Source organism: Pholis gunnellus, assembly GCF_910591455.1.
Source record: "Pholis gunnellus genome assembly, chromosome: 6".
NCBI classification, from domain to species: Eukaryota; Metazoa; Chordata; class Actinopteri; order Perciformes; family Pholidae; genus Pholis; species Pholis gunnellus.
This window is the reverse complement of record NC_136532.1, coordinates 24,364,590-24,387,993: the sequence shown is the minus strand read 5'-3', so window position 1 is coordinate 24,387,993 and position 23,404 is coordinate 24,364,590. Positions and strand designations below refer to the sequence as shown.

At 41.9% G+C, this 23,404-nt stretch overlaps 1 protein-coding gene across 1 annotated transcript; it reads left to right on the top strand.

Moving 5' to 3' along the window:
* Positions 1-1,860: 1,860 nt before the first annotated feature.
* LOC306697076 (ral guanine nucleotide dissociation stimulator-like) lies at positions 1,861-23,331 on the top strand. The gene is made up of 18 exons (XM_079160818.1): positions 1,861-2,209; positions 11,504-11,808; positions 12,678-12,752; positions 13,560-13,810; positions 14,005-14,129; positions 14,943-15,158; positions 15,952-16,055; positions 16,153-16,237; positions 19,233-19,310; positions 20,061-20,147; positions 20,387-20,419; positions 20,521-20,642; positions 20,768-20,863; positions 20,964-21,246; positions 21,404-21,478; positions 21,817-22,065; positions 22,239-22,353; positions 23,141-23,331. Exons 1-18 carry the CDS (start codon positions 2,060-2,062, stop codon positions 23,314-23,316), a joined length of 2,625 nt encoding a protein of 874 aa, XP_079016944.1. The 5' UTR covers positions 1,861-2,059; the 3' UTR covers positions 23,317-23,331.
* The last annotated feature ends 73 nt before the right edge of the window (positions 23,332-23,404 follow it).

The following is a 23,404-nucleotide window of genomic DNA, read 5'->3' as shown; positions in this document are numbered from 1 at the left end:
AGAGGGGCCGGTCTGCTGCGTTCGTTTGTTTTGTCGACATATCTTCCTCTCGTTGGAACCGGCTGGATTAATTAGAGTCGCTAATCATGTTATAAGCTCGGCAGACATCTCATTAAGATGATGCATATCTTGGTGTGGTGGTTGTTCCTGATGCTGGCCAGTAGGGGGCAGGGTTGGGTGTCTAACTGACGGAGGCTCCTTCATCAGAGATGAGCTCAGACTCACCTTCTTCTTCTTCTGGTGGATCTTTGAGTTCAGGTGGAGTTTGTTGTTCAGAGAGTTTTCCTGCATTCGTTCTCATTAGTTTGCTGGTTTATCGTGAACTTTGACTTGTTATTGTTGCTGACCGTCATAAAAGAAGTGCTCATATTTAGTAAATATGTATCTTTTTTATTATTACAGCTTGTCACACATGATTTATATAGCATTGTGAATTCATGTGTGTATTTTTTTATTTTTGGATGATAAGTCGATTTAAAATTAAACATTTGAGACATCACCTCACATCAATTTTTATTAAATATTTCTGACGCTTTATAGAACAAAGAAACCAAATTAATCAGTGAATCAAGCAAATAATAAGCAGATTAATCAATAAGTAGTCTGAAATGTTATTTAAAAAAGTGATGACGGCACACATTATGCAAAATAAGAATTATAATACATATATAATATAAATATATTAAAGTTACACAGTGCAGCATTTTAAAACTGAAAAGTTAAACTCATTTTAAATACTTTAAACACTGCTGGGTAGATTTTGCTTTATATTTAAAAAACTGATCAAATACAAAAAACTGAAGCTCTTTAATGCAACTGTGGATAAAAATGAAGTAAAACCTTCAGTATTTAAGAGGGAAAATTTAAATATTGAAGTAGAAGTACCTTAAACTGTACTCAAGTCTGTACATCATGTTTTCTTCTTCTCTCGTACCAACCTGCTGCCATAGTGAGCAGAAACAACACTCACGTCATTTCCCAAAGGCATGACGTAACGCTGCCTTCAGGGACACCTCGTAGATCTGTGATTCACAGAGGACACGTCGTCAGTCTTAATTTAACACAGAGAATAGTTCTCCTTAAGAAACAGAAAAAAATGTTAATTCATATCTGTGACTTTAAGGAACATAATGATCTATTATTATTGTTATTATTATTACTATTATAATCATATTCTGTTATTCTAATATTATATATATATATATAAATGTACATTCAGCATTTTAAATGCATATTCTGAAAAGGGAAAATTTAGAAAGTGGCAAATAAATAAAATAAGTAAATTCTACTGATTTATAGGGAGTAAACCAAATGTGGAAAATGATTATGATATATTATTTATTCCAAAATTAACTATTGAAAATTTGGAGAAAAGAAAACTTACAAAAGCAGTATAAAAAAACTAAAATAAGTACTGAACATTATGAACGCAACAAAACAATAAAGGAAGAAACATACAATTTTATAGAGATTATATATATATATATATATTGTATACTGTGTGTGTGTGTATATATATATGTATGTATATTACATTACTCTGCTTGTATACAAGATCTGTGCAAATATATGTACAGACGTAATGAAGTGTATGAATGAATCTATAATTATTAAACACCAGCTGATTGTTGTGTGAATATATACATGTTTAAAATATGATATAGCTGAAATAATGTATGTTCTTTTTTAGAGCATGTCGGCCATGTTTTCTCAGAATTAATATAAATAACACTAATAATGTGAATCCTCCGTTATTTACCGCGTATCTAATATTTCCGAGGTGCCCTGAAGGCAGCACAGGCATTGGGGGCGTGGTTTAGAAAAACCCCAGAGTGACTCGTCTATACGCGTCAGACAGCAGAAGATCCGCAGACAGCAGCACCGACTCTCCGGTTAACAACAACAAAAAACACAGATTAAAACAAAAACAAAATGTCGCTTCCGCGTTAAGAAAACAGATTATAACAGTTAAAAAGAAGAAGAAAAAAAAATATGTCGCTACCGTCTCCGTGACGGAACCGCTCGGCTCTGCGGGCATCCGTGGTCCATTTCCCGGAGGATGCACACGGAGCAGCCGGTTGAGATGTTTGACTCGTCGTGGAGGGTGCGCAACATTTGGGACGGGGTGAGGATGGAGGTGACGGAGGACCGGAGCCCGGTGGTGCTGCACAGCCTCACGCACCTGGACCCGGACCTCCCGCTGATGGAGGTGAGGTGGGAAGGACTGCAGGTCCCTTAGGTGGTGCAGATTGTTGTGTGTTGTGATTTAGGAGGACGTCCAGGACCCGGACTGGTCAGAGGGTCCAGGGATCAGTATTCCTGGATGATCCTGAACTACTAACAAATCACTCAAAGTCACAAATAAAAGGAGTTTAATTTGAGGCGAGTTTCCACCAACTTACATACATTCTTTTAGAGGTATTAGTACATAGAAACTAATGTTAAAAGCAGATGTGATTAACCAGTTTATTACACATTTAAACAACTTATAGGAACCCTAAACATACAGTGAATATCTTCTCATGTATGAGATATGATTTTAAAGCCTTATTATAATAATATAGATGATATTTGTGTACTTTGTATTTGTGGGTACACAGAGAGCTGTAGCACGATGACTCTCTGTGGTTATCTCTGCTCACACGTTCAGTACAATGCGGACCGAAACCTTCCTCTGCAGCGTCCGTGAGTCACGAGTATTAAAACTGCTCATACTGTCGACTATGAACAGCCAAAACACCAGTTTGTCTCTGTAAGGTTTACTGTAGTCAGGATTCAATGACAGGGTCTATTACAGATTAATAATAATAATGATAATAAGAGTCTACAGGGTTTCTACTGTTGAGTAATCAGCTGATTGTTTTGTTGTTGTTTTGCCAGTAAAAAGTCAATAAATAGAAAGAAAAGAGAATTTCAGTCCAAAACCCCTAAGAGATTTGATTTACAATGATGTGAAACAGAGGACTTCAGCAAATAATCAAATTAGAAGCTGGAAATGTGCCTCAAAGTATTTATTTATTTTAGATTTATTTATCCGGGAAAAGGCCTCGTTAGAGAGTCAACATTTAATTTGCAAGAGCGTCCGAGAACAAAGACGGCACGTCAAACAAATAATGATAAATACAAAAACATGGCTCAGATCTTCAGATATTTCATGACGATCCGATAGTTGAGATGTTTTAGGGGGACCAGCTGAACGCCTTCAGTCCACTCTGAGCTTGTTTCATTTCATAACGTCCTTCACTCTCACTACGTCATCTCTTCAAACCCCATGACCCCGAGATACTCTGTTATCGGTCCTCATGCTGATGGATTAAGTGGAAACATTCTCCAGAACGTTCTATCAGATCAGGAGGAGGGAGAGGATGATGAGTCATATTTGAACGGGATCGGACCAGGACCTCGTGGATCTGGTCTCCTCCGTCTGTTCACTTTACTCTCCGCTCGGTTCCGTCATGGATCTGGACTGATATGTCACAAGTGAGTTTCCCTTCAGAGCGGTAGCTCCAGCTCTAATCTAATCCTCTCCTCCAACACAATTACCTAATGCTTAATCCCCCCACACCCCCCGAGTCCTGCAGGGGCCGACTCCCAGAGAGTCCCAGAGAGTCCCAGAGAGTCCCAGAGAGTCCCAGAGAGTCCCAGAGAGTCCGAGACGGACGTTGCTCAACGTCACGGTTCTTTTTACTGTATTAAAATGTGGTGGGATGTGGACTCAGTCATGTGTTGATCCCTCTGGCTCCGTGTAAACCAGCATCACCAGTCTGTGTATGACCGTTGTCATATATATATATATGTGTGTGTGTGTGTGTGTGTGTATACAGCTGAGAGGATCCAGTGGTTTTGAAATGGGAGGTTTTTGGTTTAAAGATGAAGTTGCAGCTGCGGCAGACAGAATGACGTTGATGCTCGTTCTTCTCTCATACTTTAACGTGAGGAAGTCTGAAACCGACACATCTGGTTTGATAGGAAAGAGCAAACACTGTGTAACTCAGCTGTTTGAATATCATCTTGTTTCAGCCTTCTTATGTAACCGTGCCGCCCCACTGTGATCGTAGATTCATCACACTGACACGCGTGTAAAGAGCTGCATTTTAACAGTAATGAAACGGTGCATTCAAAGCTAGAAATAGTCATAATAGAGAGTGGAGTTCTATCAGTAGCGAACCAGCAGGATTAGAGGCCAAACCGACATAAAACACGGCTCAACAAAGAGTAGCCTGCTGCTCATTGAGGCTGCTCGAGAGGTCTTCAACAGAAAGTCCTTTAAACTGGACTCCCAGACCAGTTCAGACCAGTTCAGCACCGTTGGATCCGAACAACAGCCGCCTCTATGGAAGTCTCCACATCTATTTTAAGATGTAATCAATGCTCAGCGCAATTATGAAGTTACAGTGAAATCAGAGCCACAGAGCTGCTGTAACGGTTCTAAAAGCAGCTTTATTTCTGCTGTATCATGGTCTGACTGTCCTCAATGCTAACAGTGACTCAGCAAAGCTTTCAATGGACCGGCCTCTGCTGGGGGATCTGGGTCTGTCCACGGTGGACCGGTCTCTGCTGGAGGATCTGGGTCTGTCCATGATGAGCATTAAGAATAACTCTGTAGAAATAGACCATCTTCTCTCTGATGGTCTCTTTACTGATGGAGGTCTGATAGAGGATCAAGACTAGACTGAGACTGGTTCATATAGAGGATCAAGACTAGACTGAGACTGGCTCATATAGAGGATCAGGACTAAACTGAGACTGGTTCATAGGAGACGTGGTATTGGGACAGTCTGAGCCGCGGTAGTGAAGGTGAACTGTGACACCGATTGAAGCGTTTGGCCGAGCGTCTCGGTGAGAACCGGGAGCCGGACAGACGAGCTTCTGTTTCCTCGTCTCCTTCTGAGGAGAGTCGAGTAGTCGAGAGCCGGATCTCAGACACAACGACAGAAACAGACAGCGGCTGGAATGTGAAGGACCTGGAGAAACACTTACAACCGTCTGCTGCAGTTTAATTAACCTGGACCGGTCCTACATAAAGCTACTTCAAACACGTGTTAACTGAAGTGTATTCATAGAGGAGCAGCTCAAATCAACCCACATCAAACCTCGATCGTTTACAGGGAATCAGAGGGTTTGTTATCATAAAGTCGCCTTTTTAAATTTACCATCTGGAGTTAAAATATGAGAACAGCAGCCTGAAGAACCTCAGATCTGAATATTTCAGGGTCTATAAATTGAACATTATTAGAGGAATATTTCAACGTTTTCTTTTCTGCTAATTAGATTAGATGTTGTTATAAACAGACGTGTACCTTGTTTGATATCTAAAGATAAGATAGAACTTTATTCATCCCAAAAGAAAATTGTTGTGCCAGAGTTTTATTATAAAGATTACAACAAAAGAATAAGAAAACAATAGAATACAAATATAAACATATACGAACAATAGAGGGATAACCATTAAGTGCAAAATAGAATAACAATAAGATTAAGGTAAATAAATACAGTAAAACAATTCAATACAACAACAGAGTAAAAATAGTGTAGAAGAAGAAACACCGATGCCTAACAGAAGCAGATGTAAACATCTTGATGTAAGAAACAAGAGATGGAGAAAGTGCATCACAAAGAGCTCCGCCTGTGTTTACCTTTTTACTTAAAGGAAAAGAAGACCACATGTTCTATTCTCTGCATTGAGTGAGATCGGAGAGAAGCTTCTGGAAGGATTTGATTTGATTCAGCAGGATAATCTGCTTCCTTCAGTAGAAGTCTTCACCTCACCGTCTCTGGTGGCTTGTCTCTTAAAGAAGTTCTGTTTCCGGAGCTTTCAACCAAGTTTTCATGATTCCCAACATGAACACAGGTGCGATCGAAAGCTCCTGAGCAAAACAAGGAGCTGGACTCTGAGTTTATATCGTTTAGTCTGGGAAACGGAGGATTTAAAAGGATGTAAAACCAGTAAATACTCACAGTGGAAGAGCTAGAATTAGCTCTCTTACTTGCTAAATACTTGATCATTGTTGTGAGAGAACAGAGTCGACTAAAGCCGAACAACAACAACGTACAATAGTTGAGTAAAGAACACAATCCCCAGCAGACAAGAGGATTATTCTCCTCATGGAACTCTCCACATGGTGATTGATAACGGCCGACAAAGCCAGTTTAGCCGCAGGAGTGTTGTCACAACAGATCTGTCACCAAGTTGTAGGCAACACGTGGACGGGAGTGTTCTGAACCACGAGTTGAAGCAACGTTTCGCTTTATGTTTGAGAGGAGCTGAAAGAACACTGTGTGGGCGAGAGCAATCAGCAAAAACGGTACAAATAACACGAAAACAAACCTCCTCCTTCACTTTGAATTAAAAATAGAGTCACGGAGGATTTAGAATACATCTGATGTTACAGATACACAAAATGAATTATCTGATGGCAGGAAATGTGACTTTAGTTCTTCTTTTACCACAATCTCATCTAACCCCCGAAGCTGATCCGTCAACTTCGTGTCTCAGATAATAAATGTGTTCATGTTAAGGTCAAGGTCTTAAGAGGAACACAAACAAAAGACAGAAATATCCCCTTTGTGTCAAAGAAATTATCTTATTTTAGCTCAGCCCGATGCCAGAGGGAGCGTTCAGCTGGAGTAGAAGAAGAATGGACTCTGTGTTCAACGCATGTTTGCTCAAAGAACAGATCTCAGCGACTTCTGTTTCATTACATTGTTAGCTATCGGATGGATTGCCATGATATTTGGTCCAGACGTTCATGGTCCCCAGAGGATGAACCCCGCTGACTTTGACGAGATTTATATAAATGTATATTTTTTGACTGTTGGTTTTACAAAACAAGCAAATGTGCAGATGCCACCTTGGAACGATTAACTGATGATATAATCAACAGATTGCCTGCTGCCTATTAGCAAATATTAGCATGCTAAGATGCTAAATCAAGACGGTAGATATGGTAAGCATTACACATGCTAGACATTAGCGTGTTAGCGTTGTTATTGCTCACTGTCTCAAAGAGCAGCTAGCATGGCTGCAGACTTAATTTCAAGCTGCAATAATGTGTTTTCATCATGAATCCACAGCTTGTTACACTTATAAATAGCTGAAGAAGACGTTTTGTGTTCTCTAAAAGAGAAAGTGTTGTCTTTCGTTTTGAAGAAGAAGGAGGAGGATGAGTCATGTTAGCCTTTTAACCGGCTCTGGTACAGTGAAGATTTCAGTGAACAAACAGGGTTTCTGCTCTCTCAATACTTAGACCACTGAAGGGTTTTCTGAACGTTCGGTTACTCCTCTTCTTCCTCCTCCTCCTCCTCCTCTTCCTCCTCTGCCTCTTGACCCACATCCAAATGATCTCACTGGCTGTCAGCAGTCATTGTTAGCGAGGGGAAGTCACTGGCTTGTGCTACGGGGCTGTAATGGACGCTCTCTATTGTTGGCTTTGTTTAGGTGTTGACTGTTTTTTTTGGGGGGCGCAGGTTTTCTCTTTCCACTGGGACTTTCCCTGCCGGTCCACATTAATAAGCGGCTCGCCTCTAAGGGGCTTTCTGAGGCTCATGTTGGTCCACCACTATCGAGGCAGGTGTGTGTTATCGGGTCGACAAGCGTCGTAAACATTTGGCAGAGGCCTCCGAAAACACACTCCCAGAGCGATGGGACTTTCAAAGAAAATGAGTTTGAGTCGGTCGACATGTACGATGTGATTTTCCTCTCTCTGGAACTTCCCTTTCTCCCTCTTTTTTCCTCCCACTCTCTCTGTTCTGCTCACATTCCTCCGGCCCACATGTACATTCATGGTGCTTCACGGTGTGGACGGTGTAGGTGAGCGTAGATGTGATCGGTGTGGAGGAGGAGGCCCGGCTCTGGATGCCAGACATTTCTGTGGACCCTCCTCCAGTTTTGTAGAAACCCTTCTCAGAATATTCACGTCAGAGCTGCATTTAACACGACTACCTCTCTTTTTAGTGCATAGAGTCACTGCATGTTCCCCGCTGGAAGAGATGAACATTTGCGATTTCACGGCACAAATACGATGACAAACATCGTCTTTATCGATCAGCTAATGGGAGCTTTGAACAGAACAACCACTTTAACTCTTTTAAAGTTACAGTAGGGACACTTCCCCATTGACTTCAACTGTCACAACCGGTTGTCGCCTGGTTTAACTCTGAAGTATTGCTAATTCAGACTAATTCACCATGAGGAACAAAATGAGAAAGACTGACACAAAGAAGTAGATGAATAAACGCACAAAAGAAGAGAGAAGGGGGGAAGAGAGCGATAGAATAGTCTCAGTTTAAAAGGTTGTTGAGTTCTCCTCATCCAATCTTGATTATTTTAAGGAAGGACGAGAGATCACAACGTTTACATGAAGGTGGAGTCTGTGATTTACGATGACGCATCGTTTCCCCTGCCAGCAAATTAACGACGTTTATTTGCCGTTTTTGTTTGAACCATCTTTTGTCTGTAATTTTCTCTAAAACCTCTCGTTTCTCGCTCCGCTGGTGCTCAGAAGGCGGCCTATCTTTAGAAGCCACTTCCTGTGTGTTTGTAACCAGCAGGGTTGATGGTTGAAGCACCGAGTCAGGCTGCAGGAATGTGAGACCAAGTTATATTTAAGAAAAGAGGGAAATCCCTCTAATTTACCGTTAGAAATGTAACGGCACCGGTTACCACTTTATTCAGCTCCTACGTTGCTCCTAACGTTTAAATAACGGTTAACGGTTACGCTGTGATGCCTTCAGGCTCTGCTCAGTGAACATGAGTACTGGCTGAAGGTACATTATAACGTTATCGTGATGTGTTCACATGTCATCTGTAAAATGTAATTTTGGTGATAAACTAGAATAAATCCAGTAGTTTGAAGATGTTTTCACGTGAATATAAAATAGATATTAGAGATGAATTATGAGCTGTTGAACAAGATCTTTTATTTCCTAATTCCTATTGTTATAACAAAGTCAAATGATTACACATAGAGAGTTTAAACTGACTTCCTCGTAGACCAGCTGCTATAATCTGTATCTGTTGTCGGGTTACTGAAGTTCAGGTTCTGTGTGAACGCTCCGCTCTTCATTTGTTCTGATCCGAGTGGAAACGTCTCGTTCTTTACAGAACACATATTGTTGCTTTTCATCCGTTGTGTTCTCATAATGCCGTAAAGGTTCACAAAGGTTCTGTGAGTTGTTGTCGGGTCGTCTGTGCTCTTATATTCTCTTAAAATGAAGATGATATTGTTTATCGCAATTATTTCTGGGACAATATATCATCCGACAAAAGCAGTTATGACTCAGCCCCGAAGGAAGAGCGCCGGGCTTTGAAGCCAATTTTACATCGTGGTCAAACGGCGGAACGACAACTTCCTGGTCATGTGATCCATGTTCCCGTAGAGGTACTTTGTGAAAGAGACGTCTGTAACTTTTGTTTTGCTTCATGCGCCAATTATCAACTTTAATTGCAACGAACGTGGTGCTGCCTCCAATGCTGTGAGCAGTTTCCAGTGTTTCCAGGTTCATGCTTTATAGACGTGATAAACTTCACTTCATTAGGTGTCTGAGGTTCAGTTATCATGAGACTCGCACAGTAAATCACTTAAAAACAACATTACAATCATCAGTTTACAGAACAACATGTTTATAAGTAAACCAGCTCAGACAGCGAGTTAAACTTCAGACATCCAGTTCTCTGCTACTTGGTATTTTGTTGACTTGTTGTCCGTCTGCTTGTTTTATATTTCCCTCTTTCTTTAATGTTATAGGCCGTGACCTTTGTGACGTCCTCATAGATTTACATTCTAATGTCCTAAATCAATAAAAACTCAAATACAGTAGCAGTGAACGCAGATATTCCGTCTCTTTCTCCAAGTTCACAGCCGTCCTCATTTTGAGCTGGTTGACTGAGATGTTACTGAATATAAGAAAAGTAAAAGTAGGCAGTGAAGGCTCACGATGACTAATGCTCCCAGGATGCATTGCACGGATCCGTGACAGAGGACTGTAGACCTCCAGGTTACGTGCTGTTCCTCCGTATCATGATTCACACCAGCAGCTCTGCCATGCAGGATTATCCCTCATGCTGCCGTGTGATAAACGTCTCTTTGTGTCACACAAACCAGTTAGAAACGGCTCCACACGGACGGGACGATCTTTGTAATTCATCAGCGATAGCGAGGATTTGACTTTTAGTCGTGTCAGGTTTTACAGCGTTAAAGGGACAGTAGTGATGTTTAGAAGTGTGGTCGTAAGAGGTTCTTCATAGTCCGTGTGTTACTACGGTACACAGAGACTATATGCTCTCTGCAGAGCCACCAGACTCCATTAATCAGAGCCAGTCATTTCACCTTGCAGGTCACAGGAGTTGCTGGTCTACGGTTGCCTTGTTTGTGTTGAAGTCGCACAGCAACACAAACTAACTGATCAATTGAAGCAGTGGTGGAGCAGCAACCCCTGCGTTCTGTGAGGTGAAGCTACAGTTCTCTTCCAGTGGAGTCTGGTGTCGTTGAGAGTAGCACCGATAACGGAGCTCTGACGGCAACGTAAAGCGATGAAGTCAGCGTTATTCTATATATCTCACAACACGCACGTTTGTCTTTAAACACAGGGCTCTGCGGTTCAGACCAGGACCTCTGAGATCGATGTCCCAGTATCGGAGACTTTGACCCGTGACTGGTGTCGGTGTCGTGTTCACAGACTGATGTTTGTTTTCAGTGTTCATTAACTGTTTTCTGCAAAAGTAGACATTTTAAAATACCTTCAGTGCCTTCATGTAAATACTGATACCAAAAAGAATATGTTATCTGTATCTTTATGTCATAAAGCATAACATATAATGCAATACAACGAGCAGACTTTTATTTCTAGTTAAAAGTTAACGTCTTTAGCCTAAAGTAACGTCTTTAAACGGCTCGTTTGAGGCCAGAAACTCCAGAGATAAAGATGAAACGTGATCATTGAAATAGAAAACAGAACCGCTACACGTTGTGTGTTTAATCCACTCCCACGCTGTCACACGTCACTCAGCTTATCGTTACCTTTGATTAGTTTCTGTTGCGTACGACATTGCCGCGTCCTCTCGTTTGTTGCGTTCCGTGTTCGGGGGAGAAAACGACAACAACAACAACAACAACAACAACAACAACAAGAGCCGAAATGCAGCGATGGCGACATGCGAGCGTCCTCTCACAGAGCGCTCGTTCTCGTTGGGTTACATGCAGGCTGCAGCTTGTATTGTGCAGCCCGTTTATCCAGTAAGCTCTGTTTAGTAACAAGCCATTGTTTGTTCGTCCACGCACATGATTCACACAGAATGACTCACGGAGGAGAGCCGGGCCACACTCACGGTCATAATTAAAGGCTTTTGGTCCCAGAATACGGCATTTTGAAGTCAACGTCCTCATGGTAACGGTGGCATCTTCTGCTCCCTCTAATCCGCTCAAAGCAGACGTTTGAAGAGTTTGTTGGAACGTGAAAACCAATTGTTTTTGGACTAAAATGTCTTCTCTTTCCCATCTCTCAGAGCTCGATGCAGGAGATCGGCGAGGAGGCCGAGGAGGACGCCGTCTTCACCATCACGCTGAGGAAGGTGCAGCTCCACCAGTCGGCCAGCAAAGGGCAGCGGTGGCTGGGCGTGGAGACGGACTCGGCCCTGAGCCTCTACGAGACCTGCAAGGTGCGCACCATCAAGGCCGGCACGCTGGAGAGGCTGGTGGAGTACATGGTGTCGGCCTTCAGGGGCAAGGACTCCACCTACGTCACCATCTTCCTCTGCACCTACCGCTCCTTCGCCACCACCAGGCAGGTGCTGGACCTGCTGCTCAACAGGTAGAGTGACTGAGGGAGGGACAATACATCTCTCTTACGCAACTATTTAGACTTATCACCATGAAACGTCACCACTTCATCACTCACATTAAGAGGAGGATTTATTGTGTTACATGTTTCTGAGATTTCATGGAGTGATGCAAAGAGATATGATAGATTCCCTCTTTAAAAACCTTTGATTCTAATATGTCAACAACATGAAACAATCATGTTGAACCCGGCTTTAGCCCTCATGCTAACTTATATTCTGCTGCGTCTATTGTGTTTGGTATTTATGAGCTAGTGATTAAAAAGATTCAGCAGTTCAGGAAACAAGCTGAAGAAACAGACAAAGACTGTTTAACATGACCTCAACGTCTTCAGAGAAACCTGACGTCATCTGTGATTTAATATTCTGACTCGTGCTTCTCTTTTCATTTTCATTTTATTTCAATATTCTGTAAGTTTCTACAAATGTATTCACAATTTAAAGCCGTCTTTTAAAAGTTAACATCGAGTATCTAGTGTATTTTGAATGTTACAATCTTAGTGTGTATATCCGTCTTATTGACTTTTTCAACAGGACTTTTGGTCAATAAAGTAAAATAAATAAGCTTCTTGACTCCAGCTGTCGTCCAAACTGGTAGATTTTAGATCTCAAACCTCTTTTTGGACATTTCTAAAAATGATAAATCTGGCTCAGTAGACGAAGTTAGAACATTAAGTTAACGTGTTAACGTGTTGTTCTCAGATGATATCTCACATTTGAAGAAAGCTTTTCTTACAAGATGAATTAAAGCAGCACATTAAACATTATGTCTAGTGTGCACACACGGTTCTTTTATTCTTTCTGTCAGAGTTTAAGTGCTTCTTGTGTTTTCTTGTTTCAGGTACGCTAAGCTGCTCAACGTCCCTGCAGCCGCCGCTCACAGAGTGTCCATGGACGACTGCACCGAGCTGAGGAGGTGAGTCTGCCCACGTGTTAGCTTTAGCATTGTTAGCTTCTAGAAACCACAGCTTCTCATGATTCAACCTTTAAATGAAGCTTCTTTTATCCTCTTAATGAGAGACTAACTAACGGATACCACCGTGAAACGTCACCAATTCATTACTGACATTAAGACGATTATTATTACGTTTTCTGAAATGTTGTGTTTAAAAACACACATGAGTAATTAACTTATTAAATATGTGCTAATTTGCATACATTTCTGTATGTGAAATGAAAGAATAAAAGCTTTATTACAGGCACCAAACAAAACACCCACAGTTGAGCAACTTAAGAATTCAGAAAATACTGTCAACAGCCATTTAAAATGACACATTTTAAAATGTTTTTAGGAATAAAATCTTTAAATGAGTCTACGAATGATGTGTTAACGTAGATGAGCAAAAGAAGGAACAACAGGAGGACATGTATCTAAAAAAAACCACCGTTTGACCACACAAGTGAACGCACCAACGTACCTGCAACGTTGTCTGGATCCAACAGCAATATTTAAATACAAAATGTTTTTTATTTCGTGCTGCACATTTGGCTGTTTTCTGTCCTTATTTTGTTTAAAAGTGGACAAGAACTGGTCGCTAATTAGTCAAAATGGCCGCCAAAGGCAACCGCTACTAACGAGCCGTGAGCGCTGGTCACTTGTGATCCGATCGCCTCAAAGTGTATTTTAAAATCAAGTGTAAACCGGGTTTTAAATGCTCATATTAACTCAGAGGATTGCTGACGTCTTTCATGGTCTTTTATTGTGTGTGTGTGTGTGTCGCAGCACTGTGTCGTCCATCCTGGGCGCGTGGCTGGACCAGTACTCCGAGGACTTCTGGAGCCCTCCGAGCTACGACTGCCTGCACCAGCTCATGTCCTACCTCCACCGCCACTTCCCCGGCTCGGACCTGGAGCGCCGCGCCCGCAACCTGCTGGCCCACTTCCACCGCCGGCAGCAGTGTGAGCCCGATCCCGACGGTACGAAGGCAGGACAGGAGAGGGACACCAGCAGGGCAGGGACTCCAGGAAAAGGGGGTCAGAGAGAAACGCTGGATTTTTGTTTTTTGCTTGTTAATAACCGTTTGTCCTCATGTACAGCTCATGTACTCGAAAACAAAACGCACACATGACGGTCAAAGAGAGGAAGAGAAAGTGCAGGATGTGAGTTCATGTTGAGCTCCGGTCGAGGCGGTGTTGTGAAAGGTGTTTTTGTTTTTGAATCTCCTCAGGCGAACACATCGGCTGCCCTTTCGCTACGCAGGAAGAGAGCGGCTTTGAGGACGAGCTTCCTGCTTTCAGCTTCCTGTCGTTTGACCCCATCATGGTGGCGGAGCAGTTCACGCTCATGGACGCGGTGAGCCGGTTTCTCTGAACTAGTTTAACTTTAATCTGCCAATTATATCCTCAATTAACCCGTTTAGTTCATAACATATCAGAAATGACCTTCTTTGTGTCTGACTAACCGTCTTAAACTCAAAGATATTCAGTTCACACATTAGACAAAGAAAGCAGCACATTGGAGAAATTCTGGTGTTTTTGCTTTGCATGTTTTCTTTAAACAATCTAAACCGTTTTATCACAGCCAGAAGCTGTAAACGCCGTCATTATCGACAGATTTTCATCTTTACAACGGTCCTTGAACACATCATGTGCAACGAACGCTTCCATCTGAAAAAGCAGCCAAAACTAAACTTAAAATTGTTTTATTTCATCATAAACATTTTATTCTAAATGTCTCATTTATAAATCTCTCCCCAAATAACCGGATCCTGTAAAAAACATTAAATTCTTATAAGGATGTAAAATGTGAATAGTTCAATATACATAGCAGGGGGAGCCTCCGTCTTCCTTTTGAAAAATTTAACTGCTTTATGTCATAATAACTGAGTTATTCTGCACTAAAGACATGTTTGAGTTCTCTCTTCTTCAGTCGTGACTGTGTTGTTCCCAAAGAAAGTTTAATAGACTTTTATAATGTCGTGAACAACGAGCCACAGAGAGTAAAATGTGATCGGAGCAACAACAAAAAAGGCCCGAAACTGCTTTGCTCCTGATGACGAGTAAACTGACATTTCTGTGTGAAATTGTACAAAATGACAGTTTTGTTCCATGAAATGAAGCGCTTCATCAGCTGTTCACTGTTAATGTGTCGCATGTCTCGGTCCAGGACCTGTTTAAGAAGGTGGTGTCCTACCACTGCCTGGGAGGGATCTGGTCTCAGCGGGACAAGAAGGGGAAGGAGCACCTGGCTCCCACCATCAGAGCCACCGTGGCCCAGTTCAACTCCGTCACCAACTGCGTCATCACCACCTGCCTGAGCAACCCGACGCTGAAGCCCAACCAGAGAGCCAGGCTGCTGGAGCGCTGGATCGACGTGGCCCGGGTGAGTTTCTGGAGCTGATGCTACGAAGACTGCTGTTAAAGTGGAAGCCTCTCCGTAAGCTTCAGATCTACTCAACATACGCTCATTATCAGACATTATTATATATCAGACTCTTTATAGCTCCAATCAAAGTGAAGAGGAACACAACTCACACTCTGTCCAGGTCACAGGAGAAAGTTCAATGAAGTAATGTTTCCCAGAATGTGGAAATAAATGCTATCTACAAATAAATATACATTTAAATATACATAGAAATGCTTGTACCTTACATTTACCAAGATATGATCTACACTGTTTACGTGTGGAAGTTTTTCTATTACTATTATATATATATTTTTTAAATTGTATATACTTGTGTGGTTGTGTGTGTGTGTGTGTGTGTGTGTGTGTGTGTGTGTGTGTGTGTGTGTGTGTGTGTGTGTGTGTGTGTGTGTGTGTGTGTGTGTGTGTGTGTGTGTGTAATATATATATATATATATATATATATACAGTATATAAATAATATATGCTATATATATATTGGTATATATATTTATATATCTATATATAGATATAGATATATAAAGCTTGTATTTATATTTGTTAATTTATTTGTGTGTGTGTGTGTTTATATATATATATAAAATAAATAAATATAAGAAAAAAGAAAGTTGAAGGGAAAAGTTATAAAAAGTGTTAAAGTGTTAAATGATGTGATAAGAGCCGTATGTGTGACGGTAGCGTATCAGACGGAGAGGAACAGGAGAACCTGGAGAACACGTGTAAAGTGAACGATTGTTCCCGATGTGTTCAGGAGTGTCGGATCTTGAAGAACTTCTCGTCGTTGCGAGCCATCCTCTCCGCCCTGCAGTGCAACGCCATCCACCGCCTGAAGAGGACCTGGGAGGAAGTGTGCCGGTAGCTCTCCGCTCTTCATCCTCTCACGTGTGCACAGATTGAGTTTTTAATGAAGCTGCTGATTATTCGTTGTTTTCACCTCTGCGTCTGTTCTCAGGGAGAGTTTCCGAACCTTCCGCGAGCTGTCGGAGATCTTCTCAGACGACAACAACTACTCCCTCAGCCGAGAGCTGCTGGTGAAGGTGAGACGCTGCTCCTCAACACAACACACACAACACACACAGATACACACAACACACACAACACACAGACACAACATACACAGATACACACAACACACACAGACAAACACAACACACACAGATAAACAGAACACACTTCAGAATACAGTTTTTGTCCTTGGACAACAACAACAAAACAACAACAAGAAAGATTAGAATGATAAAAAATGTCAGTTTTCAGATAGAAATATGAAGAAGGCTCAATTCCCACAATTGACGTCTTAGTCAGAGTCGTAACTCAGTCACATCTGATGATACCGTTATCTACGTTATCTACGTTATCTACGTTATCTACGTTATCTAGGTTATCTACGTTATCTAGGTTATCTACGTTAACTACGTTATCTACGTTAACTACGTTATCTACGTTATCTAGGTTATCTACGTTATCTACGTTAACTACGTTATCTACGTTATCTACGTTATCTACGTTATCTACGTTATCTAGGTTATCTACGTTAACTACGTTATCTACGTTATCTACGTTATCTAGGTTATCTACGTTATCTAGGTTATCTACGTTAACTACGTTAACTACGTTATCTACGTTATCTAGGTTATCTACGTTATCTACGTTAACTACGTTATCTACGTTATCTACGTTATCTACGTTATCTACGTTAACTACGTTATCTACGTTATCTACGTTATCTAGGTTATCTACGTTAACTACGTTATCTACGTTAACTACGTTATCTACGTTATCTAGGTTATCTACGTTAACTACGTTATCTACGTTATCTACGTTATCTAGGTTAACTACGTTATCTACGTTATCTACGTTTTCCATCATGAACAGACATCGGTAAACGACCACTTAGAAACCAGAGAAAAATGGCGCTCCTTAAAACGACAGAACTTGCCTGAGAATCATCACGGTTTTTCGTTTTCTTCAACAATAAAGTAATCCAGTGATATTTGTCTGTACATATTTGGGTACAATGCAAACAGGAGCTGATAATAGATGATTCGGCATCATTTTAATGGTGCCCGTTTACCAAAATGTAAACAAATGTAAGCGAAGAGAAAGACTTCACGTATGGGGCAACATTATACTTCCTGTTTGCATCCCCCAAACCCCTCAAACTTTGGGAGATGCAGTTCCCGAACTTAAAGCACGATTATCCCCCAAACAGAAATAAGACGAGGAATAGGACTCAGAGTTACAGAATCCATTCATATTATGGATCATTCATGTCACGCTATCAATATGTAGTAACTTTGTCAGGAATTTAAATAACTAGAAAAGCCCAAAACCAAACATTCCTCTCTGTTATTTTATATCTAAAAAGAATAAAAAAGGCTCATTATTTCCTACTGAAGACAAGCATCTTCCAACGGGTCACAAGTATTAATACTAGTTTTAGTAATCCCCTGAAACAGCTGATCATTGTAGCTGTTATCAAACAAACAGGAGGAAATATTTGTTTTGGGACTATTTTCAGCAGCGGATGAATCCACATTGGGTGCTGTAGTGAGTATTCGTATGAATGATGGAGTCAGAATAAACTACGTGTTCATGGTGATGAAGGAACAACAGTGAGGATCATTGATGTGTTTTAATGGAGCTCTATGGCTCAATACACACTCAATACTGATAAATACAGAATATTACGACATTATATATAAAGTATTTTTCTGACGCAACAGCGAGTGAACACCTCGTCTTCCTCTGAGGGAATCCCCGCTGACGTCAGGAGGAGGAAACCTCTGCCCGGCGTAGATAACGGCTCTGATCCCACGTCTCTCGGGGGCGTCGGCCTTTATCTGCTCCGACCGTCGGCTGAGTTCACTCGACTCGCTCAGCTCCAGTTACACAGAATACCTCCGAGCGCTACGTCACCCCGAGGAATGTGACCGGGGGGGGGGGGTTCTCCCCCACAGCAGCAAGGAGAAGACGTTTTAAAGATATATGCCAGTATATATAAAACACACGGTCACATTCATGTTCATTATGACGGAATTCACTCTTTACTCATATGAAAACTAAACTAAACCAAAACTCACTGGACGTGATGGAGTGCTCCACTTTATTCCCTCTTCTGTCTAACATCCTGTTAAAACAACACAAACAATAGAAACACCAGAGTCTGTTTGTTATTATATAACATGTATATATACAGTATGTATATATATATATATATGTATATAACAGTAATGTAGTTGTTTTACACACATAAGTCCACTGCTTCATTTTCATCATTAAAGGAGTTTATTTCACACACGAGGATCCGTTTACTCGTCATGGTTAGAACAACGATGAAAACAGTTGAGAGCAGCAACAAAATGCTACTGCATTATGGGAAATGTAGGATCCAGCATCCTTGTAGTTTGGCCCAGTCTGGGGACTAAAGTCCGGCTGTCTCACCCTCCACCACATCGACCGTCCTTTAAACCGTTGGTGGTCAAACTACATAAATGAGTTTATGACTTCAACATATTTATAAGAAATGTATAATAATTCATATTAGACGGATTTATATCTTTAGTTTATATTTGCTTTGTAATCTTTTGAAGACAGCCTTTGAGCCGATAACAGAAACTAATATATCATTCATACGTGGGAGTGAGAGCTCTTCTTTGTGTAAAAGCATATTTAAAATTTATGTCCAATGTTCTGTTGAACTCAACCGACCCGATGAAGGTTGTGAGGACTGAAACATCAAATAAATAAACAGTATAAACCAGCTTTTAATGAGGCAGTGAGGGTTGTTCTCACTTTTAATCGAGTCGTGTTCGTCGAGATATTTTTGCCGTTAAATTAAACATTGTTGAAAAGCCTCCGTTTAAAGAAAGAGGAATGTTTTCTTCAGTGATGTTCTCACTCAGACACGTTTGAGTTTCCTCAGGTTAACACAGTCCTGCAGGTTAAATGTGCGGCTGGATCTGAAGAAGTGTCGTTTTTATTTCTTGCGTGTACTTAAAGTCGACTTCCTCTCCGTTCGTTCTTCTGCAGGAGGGAACCTCCAAGTTCGCCACTTTGGAAATCAACCCCAAACGAGCTCAGAGGAGACACCAGCAGCAGAGAGAGCTGGTGAGTCCTCACACTCCTCAGTGCTTCTGCTTCACCACGTTAAACTCTCATTCTGCAGCCTCTGAATGTGAACAATGAGCTGCATCCATGGGCCAGCAGCCCCATCTAGTGGTGAGGAACGTCACTGCAGTTTGTCCAGGAGAAGGAGACTCTCCTCTCCTCTCTCTGCTTTGAGCTGATCTAAAACGAGCGAGGATGCACAGCTGTCTTTAAATAAAGTTGTCTCATTTAGTTCAATGTGAAATCTGTATTACTCACTTTTAGTTTTCAAAAGAATGATTTAAAAAGCTGTTGGGAGTGAATTATTATATGCATATATAAGCATTATGCATCTGCCTGTTCACTAGATTGTATATTAACTATACTTATTGTATTGTGTGTGATGGCGGAATATAACACTCTCTCTTCCTCGCCTCCTCCGCTCACATCTCAGGTGGGAGGGACTAAGACGTGAGGAGAGGAGGCGAGGAAAAGAATCGAGGATGTACAAACTGAGAAATGAGAAGAAACACTTTATATTTAAGTTATTTTTTACATAAAACTCTTAGTGTTTTAACAGCTCGCTGATAGAGTGAAACACATTTTTACAGGCTTTTATGTGATTATTTTATTTTATTTATTTTATTTATTTTATTTTATTTTATTTTATTTTATTTTATTTATTTATTTTATTTATTTATTTTATTTTATTTATTGTGTTTTCTTTATTAAAGAGTTGTGTTCATTGTCCTCCTTGTGTTTTGTGAACAGGGAGTGATGCAGGGAACGATCCCCTACCTGGGAACCTTCCTGACGGACCTGGTGATGATGGACACGGCCATGAAGGACTACACTGAGGTCAGACACCCGCCATCTGCTATTTACTGCTCTGTACATTGAGACTATGAACACAATAGTCTTTTATTAATAGATAATAAAGTTGACAACAGAACACGCCCTCCTGGGGCCGGCTGGCTGCACACGGCTATGAACCAATCAGATCACTTCATTTGAGCAAGCAGTTTTATGACATGTGTTTTTATTTTCCGACCATCACGTTCTCATAGTTTGTTTTTCACCTCTCTCTCTTTTTTTAGGGTGGTCTGATCAACTTCGAGAAGAGAAGAAAGGTGAGTTGCATTTTTCGTGTTTGGTTGTAGTGATCTGTAAAAGAAGAACAACGAATCTGACAATAAAAGCCTTTTTTAAAATCTCTGCTCTCTCCTGTCAGGAGTTCGAGGTGATCGCTCAGATCAAGCTGCTCCAGTTGGCCTCCAACAACTACAGCTTCACTCAGGACAGTCACTTCAGGGAGTGGTTCGCAGGCGTGGAGAAGCTCAGCGAGGCCGAGAGGTTAGTGTTGCGTTTACTGACACATACCAGTGCAGGATTTCTGGGCACTGAATTGACAGAACGACGAGGTCGCCCCCTTGTCTGATCCTTGAGATTAACATTGTCATCACTTCCTGTCTCTGCAGCTACAACCTGTCCTGTGAGATCGAGCCGCTGTCGGAGTCGGCCAGCAACACGCTGAGAGCCAAGAAGAACGGCGGCATCATGAAGCGCTGGAGCGAGTACGTGATTATTAATAATAATAATAATCTTCATCCGTCTACGCGTGTTTCACAACAGCTACATTATAAACTCCTCCTCCTCCTTTTGTCTCGCGTCCAGTCGGCAGTTGACGGAGGCCGGCTGCAGCGGCGCCCCCGGCTCTCACTCCAAGTCCTTCGACCACTCGCACTACAGGCCGTACCAAGGTGGCGGCAGCGGTGGTGGTGGTGGTGGTGGTGGTGGTGGAGGTGGCAGCGGCGGGGGAGGTGGTGGGGGGGGAGGTGGCGGCGGTGGGGACAGCGGCGACGCCCTCAGCGTCACCTCCGTCAGCTCCAGCGGGTCAGACCTGGAGGACGTGAACGCCAGCTTCCTGTCCGACTCTCCAGAGGGACACGAGAGGAAGGTGAGCAAGTACATTCACTCAAATACTGTACTTTTGAGGTACATCACCGCCCAGCAGCCAATCATATGCGATTGTTAAGGGGTTCACCTGTGAGGCTGTTTGGTGACGTTACTGTCTCTCTCTCTCTCTGTCTCTCTCTCTCTGTGTCTTTCTCTAGACGTCGACTCCTTCGGTGAAACTCACCGTCTCTGCTTTGGGGAGAGAACCTCCGGCAGCCGATACAACGTCAACGGTAACAACTTCTACTTTACTTCCATAAAGCTTGTAGACATGCAAGAGAGAGATTAAATAACGAATGATTAAATAAAAATGAAGGCGCAAAGGCCGAGACGTCCTGACTTTTAGTTTCGAGCTCGAAAAACACTGGCTCCTACATTTCCCATAATGCAACGCTCACAGCTCTTGATAAGACCTGGACACCTCTGAGACACCTCCAGTCTCTGACACAGATAACTTTCCTGGTCTTGATTAAAACCGGCGGATTATTCCAGATTAAGATGCACTGAAGTAATACAATATTAACCATCAGTTCCTGTCCTCCCCTCGTCTCCCCTTGTCTCCCCCGCTCAGTTCTGGGAGTGCACATCTCTGTCCTCCCTGGACACCTCCGGCTCGGCGTCGGGCTCCAGCAGCGCGTCCTCGTCCTCCGTCTCGTCCTCCACGCCGCTGTCCGCCTCCCGCTCGCACAAGCGCTCGGTGTCGGCGGTGTCGAACTACTCGACGCTGTCGCTGCCGCTGTACAACCAGCAGGTGGACGACTGCTGCATCATCAGGGTCAGTCTGGACGTGGAGAACGGGAACATGTACAAGAGCATCCTGGTGAGTCGGAGGATAAATGTCCTGTTAGCTTCAGAGCTTTAATGCTAATTGGCTGATGGGAGGAGAGAAATATAATCTGTAGCTTTTATAAACCCGCTGACGTCGCTGTAGGAGAAGCTACGCTATGTTACAGGTGCGGCTGGTTTGACTCCGTTTCGTTGCTTTTGGTTCAGGTGACGAGTCAGGACAAGACTCCGGCCGTCATCAGGAAGGCGATGATCAAACACAACCTGGAGCGAGAGAAGACGGACGAGTACGAGCTGATGCAGAAGATCTCAGAGGACAAAGGTAACCGTGATGCTCAGAGAAGTTACGTTTGAAGATGAACAATAAGAACTGTGGTGGGGTTCAGGTGAAGTCTTCAACACCACGAACCTTTAATGGGACATTTGACGGTTAGCCTCATCAAAGGAACATGAAGCTGTGGTTTAAGTCGTGTCTCTAAAAGAGAGACGGTCAACTTTCCCATCTCTTCATTTTAAATTCTTAATATACATTCTTAAGTGATTAAATAATGTTTCATGATAAATAGAAGGCTTTGAATAGAACCTGCAGCCCCAAATATCCTGATCAGAGCACAAAATACATATCTGTAAATATGTACTTTATTTATTTCTGGTTGCTTTTCTTATCAATGTTGTAAAAAAACAAATATTTGAAAAAACTAGGATGTTTTTTAATTAAATATTTTTTATATTTTTTGTTTAAAAACACCTGTTATCAATTGGATAAAACTACCAAATAAAATGTAAATAAATAAATATTTATGTATTACTGCTGCCGGACGAAGGAAATAAATTCAGTTTTTCTGTTAATGTGTAAAATGATCTTTTCATTTTTAATAGTTTATAACAGAGATTCTTCTGAACCTGTGAAGTTTAACTCGTAATCTTTTTATAATCTTATTTTGTAGATTAAACAGATTAACGTTTTGACACTGAGGTCTCCGTTCACATTGACGCTTTATTAAATAGATTAATAGATTATTATACATTTCTCTCCATCACAATAGATTTTATACCAGATTTATTTTTGACCGCCATGTTGTTTCTTCTTCTTCTTCTTTTGTCTGCAGAGCTGCGGATCCCGGACAACGCCAACGTTTTCTACGCCATGAACTCCACTGCCAACTACGACTTCGTGCTGAAGAGGCGCGGCTCGGCGCGGCCGATGCGTGCCAAGAACGTGGCCAGTTCCACGCTGCCGCGCATGAAACAGAAGGGACTGAAGATCGCCAAAGGGATTTTCTGAGGAGAGAAACTCGAGCCACTTCCTGCCTCCTCCTTCCTCCTTCCTTCCTCCTTCCTTCCTCCCCTCTTTAACCCTCTCTGGTCTCCTC

Bases quoted from the DNA above. Each gene is read 5' to 3' on its own strand.
- LOC306697076 (XM_079160818.1), top strand. From the start codon at position 2,060: ATGCACACGGAGCAGCCGGTTGAGATGTTTGACTCGTCGTGGAGGGTG. The intron at 21,247-21,403 runs GTGAGCAAGTAC...GTCTTTCTCTAG, and splicing joins CAGAGGGACACGAGAGGAAG to ACGTCGACTCCTTCGGTGAA. The intron at 22,066-22,238 runs GTGAGTCGGAGG...CTTTTGGTTCAG, and splicing joins ACATGTACAAGAGCATCCTG to GTGACGAGTCAGGACAAGAC.